The 10,565-nt window shown below is 48.0% G+C and overlaps 1 protein-coding gene across 1 annotated transcript in view; it reads left to right on the top strand.

Moving 5' to 3' along the window:
• Positions 1-10,565, top strand: part of Tll2 (tolloid like 2) — a 114,296-nt gene that overhangs the window by 84,746 nt on the left and 18,985 nt on the right. The window contains exons 10-12 of the mRNA XM_028775450.1: positions 1,882-1,984; positions 9,123-9,239; positions 9,948-10,093. Coding sequence (XP_028631283.1) covers positions 1,882-1,984; positions 9,123-9,239; positions 9,948-10,093 — 366 coding nt within the window. The remainder of the gene's footprint in view (positions 1-1,881; positions 1,985-9,122; positions 9,240-9,947; positions 10,094-10,565) is intronic.

Below are 10,565 nucleotides of genomic sequence, written 5' to 3'. Positions count from 1 at the left end.
AGGAGGGAGAGGAGGAGGAGGAAGAGGAGGAGGAGGGAGAGGAGGAGGGGCCTGGTAATCCCCACATTGTTGACTTGCTGCACAGCAGGACTGTGTGATATGTTTGAACCATGTAAGCTTCACTAAGTCTCAATTATTAGTGCTCACTGGGGGCACAGAGAACACACATCACTGAAATTCCTACAATTATTCCCATTTCTGCTTCACCCGGCCTTCCCCAGAGCTGCTGGTAATTAGCAAACTGATTGACTCTCAGAGCACCTCTCGCTCATCACCTCTTCCCCCGATGGTCTTTATGGTTCACTAACATACTTAAAATAATCAGCCTGAATAATTATCCCTCTCAGTCAGACCATGAATGTGTTTCCAAGGAAGTTTTACTAACATTTCCTCACTGTAATCTTAAAAGAGCAGAGACTAAAGAATTCTTGTGGGGCCAGCTTATAAGCATTCCTGAACCCCGCCACCTCATCACAAGCATGATGCAAAATTGAGAGAAACCCAGGGACACCTCAGTTTAAGATGCCGCTCAGCGTGGGTTCCTCACTCCCTAGGCATCTGACAGACACGCCCATGGCACTCACACACCCACATGCAACCCCATCTGCTGTTCCATAGCATTCATTCTTTATTTCCTAGGAGACCACTGGGCTCTGTGGAAGAATCTCACTGGATGGGGATTGGCCCTGGGGAAGGAGTGGGCGCTCTCAGTGACGATCTCGATAGAAAGAAAGGCCTGTGAGGGACTGTGGGATGTCAGCTGTGATATGCTAAGGACACACTCAGTGTAGTCTGACTTTTAAAAGTGTGCTTTTGAAGTACTTCCTGCATGCCAGACACAGCCAGACATGGCACTAGCCACTCTGTATGCAGATTCTCTCACAACCTGGTGGTGTGCACATTGTCTTCCAGATGAGAGAGTCGAGTACTTCCTCAAGATTCTAGAGCCAGTGAGGGGCAGAGCTGAGGTGTGAGGCCAAACCTGTCTGATTAAACACCCCTGAGAGGGAAAGAGCATGGGGACTCCTAAAGATCAAATATCATGTGGTTCCATCTGTGCACGGACTTACCGTGGGGCACTTACCTGGGCCCGGTGAGGACTTTTATAACCTATAGAGCACTGAGAAAGAGGCACAGGTTGGCCTTGGAAAGTCTAGAAAATAAGGCAGGTTTGACTAATAAGATTTCTTTAGGAGTTTTCTAAGCATGGGGTAGGATCAGTCTGAAAAACCTGAGCTATAAGCTGTGGAAAGCTGGGTAGTCTGGGGATTGTGCCAACGGTAGCCATCAGGAGGAGACATTGAAGAGAAACAGCACAGTAACACACAGTAAGTGGCCAACCAGTAAGAACAGGAGATGGCAGAACTGAAGGGGTAGACTGACTTCAGGAAGGCTTTTGGAGATGATACCACTTCAGGAATGGGATGTCCTGATTGAGGGATGCTGATCGCAGCTGTGCTCGGATGCACTTGAGCTAACCCCAGACCCTCTGGAATGATTGATGATGTTACAAGATCCTTTCGTATCTCTGACCCTCACTGACCCCTTACCTCCTCCCAAATCCCTAGTCTCAACTTGCCCTAGCATATCTTTAAACGCATCTTGCTTTCTGTAAACCACCTAGCAACTTCAAAAGCTCAAGTGACTCCCCAGACAGAACTAAAGGACCCATCTCCCTCTGTTTACTCCCCAGCCCGCCTACGGTTTATTATTTGATGTCAGGAGACTTCCTGTGTGTGTGTGTTTTGAGAAGATGTTCCTACTGCGGTCTGAGGGCTCTGTATGCTAAGGGGTAACATGAGAACATCGGCATGTAAGACGCGCCTTTCAGAACTCTTCAGGCTTTGTTGTTCAAATGTACTTTATGGTAATTCTTTACAGATCATCCTAAATTTCACCTCCATGGATTTGTTTAAGAGCCGCCTGTGCTGGTATGATTACGTGGAAATCCGGGATGGTTACTGGAGAAAGGCCCCCCTGTTGGGTGAGTGGACATCGGTGTTCAGAGAGTGAGAGATGGGGTGTGTTCTTTGGGAGGCTCTCCCTATCGGGAAGGTTCCCTGTGGCAGCTGGTACAGGAAGCTCTCGGGCGCTCTTGTCATTGTAAAACTCTGACCACTCCATTTGGCCACACATGCTAAAGGCTTTTAAAAACTGTCAGCGCCTTATGACCCAGCAATTCCACTCCTTGGAATGTCTCCTAGGGAACTAATTAGGGAAGTGTGCAAAGCTCCAGCGACAGGGAGGTGCACTGAAGCGGGAAGAATCAAAGCAATTTAAATGTTCAGCAGCGGGGCGTAGCAGAGTAAATCATGACACACCTTTGCAACCGAAAATTCCCATCCAATAAAAATAAAGCTGGAGGGGAGTGTATATCGATACAGAGAGATTTTCCCAGCACTCTGTAACCTGCGCACAGTATGTTACAGAGTGGTGTAAACAGAATTATTTCAAACACATGCATGTACGTAAAGATGCAGGAATTCCTAACTGCAGGAATTGCAGTTAGCGGCTGTCACAGGCAGAAGTGAGAGGAACAGGGCCGGTTTAATAAAGTAAGGAGCACAGCTGTGCTGTCTTAAACTGTCAAAACTAAATTACTTAAACCATTGCATGGACTGAATCCAACGGTCATTTTATAATTTACAATATAAATCTCAAATAAAGTTAGAGATGTAAAGAACCCATAGTGGTTATTTTAGAGGAGTGTGTGTGTGTGTGTGTGTGTGTGTGTGTGTATGTATTTCTATTCTGCTCTTGGCTTGGTTATCTCTTCCAGAGTTTCTGATGGGCAGGGATTACTTCTGTGGAGTAGACAAGAGTACAGACTCATCCACCAAAGGCATCTTGGACCTTTGAGCGAAAGATCACAGGAAGACACTAAAAAGAGAAAGGCTTCCCGTGAGAGATTTCTCTTGACGATCAGAGAAGATTAATATTGTCTAGAATCAGTGGTCTTGGGTTTTGGGAGCTGAGTCTGGGACTCATTGGCCTGCAGAGGACAGCTATAACGGAGCTTCAGAGAGAGACAGACTAACAAAGAGGCAGATGAAAGTGTTGCAGTTGAGAGTGGGGTATCCTCATTGCTAGGACGATCAGAATGATGCCCTCCTGGCCTGGTGAAGTCCAAGGTTTTAGTGATAACTTGGTCCCCCGTGTTCCTTCATATGAATAGAAAAGCCACACTTGTCGTGCTGCCAGTGATGAACCTGGGAAGGAGCTGTTGCTGGGAAGTTGGCTGTAGACGGTCATGAGAAAGAATGCCCTGATGTGTTAGATCCTGGGAGACCAGGATGAGACAGTCACACCAGACAGGATCGTCTGTCTCTAGGGAACCTGTAGTCTTCTGCATGAGTAATCTGTAGTCTTCAGCTATCAATGGATATAGCCCACAAATGCCTGTATCTAGAAAGATGTGAGTTTAATTTCCCAAGGGTACAAACAGGTGGGAATTTGTGTCCTTAGATGCTCCAAAGTGCTAGGAGCAGCTAGGTCTGTGTGCCATTATTGGGAAAAAAAATACCCATCAGGTAGTTCCTAGTCCAGATGCACAAGTCAAGTTCTCCCTGGAAGTATCCATGGGAATGTGGGCATAGACAAGTGGTTATACTGCCCAAGACAGGGTAGAGCTGGTCTGCACTGGGTTCTGTTTCTTGCCTAAAAGGAACAGACGTGGAAGTGGCAGTCAGAGATCTAGGGCACAGGCAGCATTGGTCAGGTGTGCCAAAATGGCAGGGTGTGGGGCAGGAGGTGACTCAGCAAGGAAAGTACTTTTGCACTGGTATAAGGACCAGTGTTTGGATCCCTAGCGCCTCCATAAAAAACCAGGCACTGTAGTGTATGTCTATATTTCAGTACTAGGGGGCAGTAGTGGAACTAGGTGGGTCCCTAGAACCCCCAAGCCAGCCAGTTTAATTGAACCAATGAGGTCCAGATTCAGCAAGAGACCCTGTCCTCAAAAAGTAAGGTGGCGAGTCAGGAAGACACATGAGGTTGTTCTCTGGCCCCACATGTACCTAGATATACATCAAATTGCATCCACATACATGTGCAAGTACATCTACACACATGTAAGCATCCCAGCTCCCCAACCCCTACCCAACAAGGCTGGGATCCTGGGAGCCGGGGTTTTTAAACTGGAAAATACCTCTGGGTAAGACTCCTGTAATACAACTTAAGCAGAACTCACAAAAGTGCGTCAACAAATAATCAAGTTGGCCTCTCGTGAGTCCTGTCTAGTACCAAACACACAGAAATGATGCTCTTCCAGGGATGGACTGGTCGCTGCCAAGCCAGGAAGCATTAGGGTGGTGGGCAGCATCGTGCTGTGTCTTGTACACCTGTCTACTGTCTGGGTCCTCCACAGTCACATTTTACAAAAGCTGTGTGGGATGAGCTTCATCCGTGGGAATCGAAGACCCTCAACCTGACGGATAACTTCAAGTCACTGAATCCCTGATGGTGCGGGAAAGCCAAGGTCCTCACAAGGCCTCACAGCTAGCCAGTGACTGAAGTCAAACCAGAATTCCGATGTCCTGGTGAAGGGGACAGGTGACTGCTGAATATTGACAGTCCTTCCCTCCCATGTTGTCAGACGAAACAGTCCATGTGTTGTTTATCTGGGAGTCAAAGTTAACCAGGCTTCCTGTGTTTCTGCTTGCCGAGGTTGGCAGCCCTACACCCCAGGAATGGGCTAGACTAAAGCCATGGGAGGAAGGAGCCAAAGTTTCCCAGAGAGAGCCAAGGCACGCTCCAGAGAGTGGACACGGGCTGGTCTCCAGGCGGTCCCTTTGCTCAAATGGCAAGCAGGAATGTTCTCAGTGGGGATCCTGGTGTCTCTGCTGTGCTCAGTACTGGAATGGGACTTGTGTGGTTTGTCAGTTTAGTTGGTAATAGTGATGGCTCGGGTTGATTTGGGGGGGGGTAGAGTTAGTAGTCATATTTTACCTGAATTATTGCTCCCTTTATCTCTCTCTTTATCTCTCTCTCTGTCACTCTGTCTCTGTCTCTCTATCTCTGCCTCTCCGTCTCTCTGTCTCTCTCTGTCTCTGTCCCTCTGTCTCTGTCTCTTTGTCTCTGTGTGTGTGTGTGTGTCTGTGTGCGCGTGCGTGCTCTCTCTCTCTCACACACACACACACACACACACACACATAGTGTTGCAGCCAAGGCATGGCCGGGTGCCTGGACCATCACTCTTCATTTGCAGGCACCCTCCTTTGCCAACTATTTGGTCTGCTCTGATGTTTCCAAATGCAGTCGTTAGTGAATTTTTGTGTTTGGAACAAGTGCATTGTGTTGGCTAAGCTGGTCCCTGGGAGGGGTCAATGCCATGAAATCTGCTGCTGGGAGGCAGGTCAAGGCCCTTTTGGCAGGAGGGAGAGCGGATTAGGGTGGATTGTAAAGTAGGCATCTTTGCTCTGAAAACCTCTGCATCACATTTTCTTTCCCAGGGCAGTGTGTGAAAATCCAGGCATAATGCGTGCATAACTTTTTATGAATGGACCCTTTATGACTCCCCGCAGAGCCCACTTGGAGTGTCCTCATCTGCATCTCCTCTTCTTGATATCCTTATTAAACGCTTCTAAACCCAGGAACCAGATTTCGGTCTAGGAACTGACACCTCTCCCTGACTGTTTTCCAATAGCCTGCCCGGGCTCTTCCGAGGGAGGCTGTTTGTGACCCAGGTTTGCACTTACTGGGTTCAAAAGACAATTATAGATGAGAATACTTCATAGCTGGTTAAGAGTCACAGATGGGGTTTCTGTGCCAGGGGCCACTTACCTTTAACAGGGTATATGTCGGGGCTGGGGGGTGGTGACAGAAGAACCAGCCAATAATCTTAAACACTGTCCTTCAACATGGATTCCCCTCCCCATTGCTGTTAGATGAAGCAGTCCCAAGCATCATATTTTTGTCAGCAGAACTGCCTTGGCATTTGGTGTTTCCACAATATACACAAAAGCCCCTTATCCTGTTTCCTTGAAAGGGGAGGGGAGCTTAGAAAGGTCAGGCTGGTCCATCGAGTCGCGTGGCCCCACTACTGAGGCTTCCTGGGCAAGGGCAATTTCCCAAATGAACAGAAGTGATAGTGTAGGCCAACAGCCAAGCCTGGCACTGGCACAAATGTGCTTAGTGATCTTTTGTGCTCGTCTTATTCTGAGCTGGAAAGGGAACATGGCACTTTCATTCCCAGGAAGCACTTCGATATTGTATATAAAACTGCACAGTGTTCAGAACTAGACCCCAGTTCCTTTTGATGGTGGTGGTGGTGATGGTGATAGTGGCCCCAAAAGTCTGGATCTCTAACTGCCAAGCTTCAAATCTTGCTTCCACCTCCAACTTCAGACAAATGCTCTCATCCTCACTTTTCTCATCTGTGAAATGGGGATAATAACAGTACCTGATTCAGGGAAAAACTGTGTTTGTGTCAAATTTGCCTTGTGGTGACAAAATAACTGAGGGGAATTAGCCAGAAAGAGAAAAGGTTTATTTAAGCTTGTAGTTTCAGTCCATAGTCACTTGACCTGATTGCTTTCAATTTGGTGACAAGACCAGAAGCACCTGGCAGGGAAAAGAATTTGCTGGCGCTTCATAGTGACATGAGAGTATGAGACAAGGGGAGAATATTCTTTGAGGAGAAGCTTTCATTTATCTAGTTCTCCCACCTCTAAGTAGCCCTTAAGCTACGAGTCTATCAATGAATGGATTAATCCATCAATAAGGCTTGAGACCTCAAGGTTCAGAATCCCCTCCCCCCAAGGCCCTACATATGGTCATTACTACACTGGGACCCAGACCTTCAGCCCAGGAGCTTTCTGGACACATTTAGGATCCAAACTGTAACCAGTGGGGATGAACTGAGGCAGTCCGTGTGAAATGCTTCAGATAGGATCGTACACAGACACAGTCAGTGACAAAGGGGGACATTGATTACAGCTTCGATGCTGACAAGACAAAGGCTGAGATGTCAAGTGAGAGTTACAGAGAGATGTGTGATATTTGCCTAGGCAGAACAATACACCCACCCGGGCTGGACAGGGGTGGATCACCCTGTGGCAGAGGTGACAGACGGTTCTTCTCTTGAGTTAGGTCCATAGGTAACAGAATGTAGACCTCCCCCCTCTCATTTGGAATCAGTCCTCAGTGACTGTGGCAGCCAGGGTTTTAAAAGGAAACACAGATTGGAAACCTGAGCCAGGTGAAGGAGTCCTGCTTAGGGCTGCTGTGGTCGGACTGCACAGTGCTCCCTCTTGCTAAAACACGGTGCTCCCTCGTGTTTAACATGACGCTCCCTCCTGCTTACCTGTTGTTTTCTAAAAACTCATCACAATAAGCATGTATACCATAGATGCCACTCCCAAAGTGTGTCGGCCTCCAGTCTGTTTTTATCTTCGAGTGTATGCGTGCATACTGTGCGTGCATGCTGTGTGTGCATGGGTGACCATGTATTCAGGAGCATGTATGCATATGTAGGTAGGACCCCCCACTGGGTGTCATTCTTCAGATACCACCCACCTTAAGGCTGGCTAGCCAGTGAGACTCTGCCTCTCTAGTGTGAGAATTATAAGAACACACCACCATGCCCAGCTTTCTTACATCACTCCCGGGGCACAAATTTCCATCCTAATGCTTACACAGAGCCATTTCCCCAATGCTTCCACTGTAGTTTTCCTTGCCAAAGTCTTAACAAAAATTTTACTTCACCGAATAGGAAGACCAAATCCAAATGGCTAGAGATAGCCAGAACCAGGAGGAAGCAGAGCTGACTGGAAGCTCTCAACCCTGTTTTTCCTCAAAGAATCTAAAACCAGAGCTGACCATCTGGAAAAGGCCATGGTGGCACCAAATTTGTCCCCAGCCTTATGCCTTTCCACTTTTCTCAGATGAGTGAAACATAATTGTCCTGTCTAGTGCCTCGACCAGGACTTTCCATACACTGAGGGTTAAAGTGCCCGCCTTTTTTAAAACTCGAGAGCTGGTTATAGTGGCACGTGTTTATAATTCCAGTACTTGAGAGTCTGAGGCAGGAGGATTCAGCAAGCTTGAGGCCAGCCTGGGCTACTTAGTGACTATGATGCTAGCCTGGGCTACATAGTGAGACCTTGGGCTTAAACTGTAGCTCGGTGGCTGATGTTTCCATGTTGTCTCAACTCAAGGCAGCTCAGGTGACACCCAGGTCCACATAGACCTTCCTCCAAGCTTGTGAGATAATCTACAGCTACCCAAAGGCCTGTGAACTGTGGGAAAGTGGCCTCCATACCTGCTCAGGAGTCAGAAGTCATGCTTCCATGTTACATCAGGCTTGGGATGGGGAACTTTTGCATGGCTGTGTCGTGGACAAAGGTCTGGACAAGCCATATAGACAATTCCGTACTGGAACCGAGAAAGAACACGGGGCTCTTGGGCCTTATTAACCTGTTAGGCTTTCTCCAGGGACTGGCAACACTATTTCCTCTTCTCTCAGATCTTTCAGTCTCATCGTGGTCTGTATCAACCTGCCTGAGTCACAGTCTTAGCTTAGAGGAAGAGGATGTGGAATCAATTCTTAAGGGGCTCTATGATATACCTCCAAAGTTCTTCATCCCAGTCTCTCTCTCTTCCCCTCTGGGTCTCTCTGCACCATCAGTCTGGGAAAGCCACTCTTTTTTTTTTTAACTCCGGGCCTTCAGTATTGCATCTGGTCTTGTATTAGTTCAAATGCAAGGAAGCTTTGGTTTCTTGGTCTCTGGTCCTACTTCCCAAGCCAAAGGTAACAGAGTACCCAGGGCCCCAAAGGGAAGGATGTGTGTCTTCAGAATTGTCAGGCAAAACAAAACAAAACAATAACCATCATCAATAGCTCAGCATCATCTCTCTACCGCTGGGACCACCACAAGATCTGCCACAGGATCAGCGTGGCAGGGAAGGTACTTGCCCTCTCTCTTGTACTTTGAGTGCCTGGAATCCAGACTTGTCCTTCATGGGCTTACAGATGTACCATTCTTGAGCCCATATTTGCTTCTCTGTGGACTGCAGGGCCAGCTGTCCCTTTGAGGGTCATTGCCTACTTCCCACCTTTCCTTCAGGTTGTGGTGAGGTGAGCCTGATGTCCACAGTGACCTAACAGTCCTTTCTCTTTCCAGGGAGGTTTTGTGGCGATAAGATACCTGAGCCCCTTGTCTCCTCAGACAGCCGACTCTGGGTGGAGTTCCGTAGCAGCAGCAGCATCGTGGGCAAGGGCTTTTTTGCTGTATATGAAGGTTTGTTCTTGATAAAGCAGTCGGGCGGGTGGCCACTGAGAAGCATCTGTCTAGAGCAGCCTGCTTCCTTCCCAGGTGTATGGGACAACTTGCTAGAGAATCAAGCTCTTATCATAGGGTCTGAGCTAAGGACTGCACACTCCCTCTGTCACACTTGGAAGGCAAAGGCCAAGTGTGCTGAGCTCTTCCACTCAACCTTCCACTGTCACAAGCCCAGTGAGCTCTCCTCTCAATCCAGCTGGGATATGAAAGGCATCGGGGTATAGAGTCCTGTAGAGATGGCAGTGGCAACTGGACACCTGAATGAGCTCAAGCAGGGGGCCTGACATCTCTGGACTCTTGCTTCATCAGAGAAAAGAAACTGTGGTGCTATCCAGATGACCCATTTCATGCAAGAGAAGGGCTGTGAAGTCACCCTAGAGCAGCTTCTGTGTGTCTTAATTCTCCCGTCTCAGAAAGAAACAGAACTGGAATTATAGCAAAGCCCCACTTTGCCTTGATGCATTGAAAATTTGGACAGTCCAGATTTTTCTCTGGGTAGCTACATGGCTATCCAGAGTTAAAACTCAACTTTCCCAAGGCCAGTATTGTTAAGGCCAGAGAAAAACGCTGGCTCTTGGAGCCACCTTGTGGCAACCAGTAGCCGTTCACCTGTGTTTGTAAGGCGATCAAGGATCCTTTTTTTTTTTTCTTGTGTTCTCTCTAAAGCCATGTGTGGGGGAGACATAACCAAAGATGCAGGCCAGATTCAATCTCCCAACTACCCTGACGACTACAGGCCTTCCAAGGAGTGTGTGTGGAGGATCACGGTGTCGGACGGGTTTCACGTGGGGCTTACCTTCCAGTCCTTTGAGGTGAGCACTGCTAGGATGTTTTCCAGAGTGTGTGCTGATACCTGCTCCACACTCTCTGCTCTATAAAGACAGGTTCTTATAGTAACCCCAGCACTCAGGAGGGCAAGGCAGGAGGAAAGTGAGTTTTACGCCAGACTGGACCAACCAAAAAACAAACAGAAGGGATTGGGGGTGGGGTCTGGGGAGATGACTCAGTCAGTGAAATGTTTTCTTGTCCTGTTGGCACAAAGGCCTGAGTTTGGTCCCAAGTACCCATAAAGCTCTATGCATCCCTTGTAACCTCAGGGTTGGGAGGCCATGAAGGCAGACCCTTGGGGCTTGCTAGCAGCCCGCCTAGCCTAACTGGTGTGCTCTGGAGAAGTGAGAAAGCCTGTCTCAAAAAAAAAAAGTAGATGTCTTCTGAGGAACAACACCCAAGGTTTGTTTATCTCTGGCCTACACACACACACACACACACACACACACACACACA

The sequence above is a fragment of the Grammomys surdaster genome, unplaced genomic scaffold (genome assembly GCF_004785775.1).
Source record: "Grammomys surdaster isolate TR1022 unplaced genomic scaffold, NIH_TR_1.0 66, whole genome shotgun sequence".
Taxonomy (NCBI): Eukaryota; Metazoa; Chordata; class Mammalia; order Rodentia; family Muridae; genus Grammomys; species Grammomys surdaster.
The sequence above is the reverse complement of the archived record's forward strand: the minus strand, read 5'-3'. Positions and strand labels throughout refer to the sequence as shown.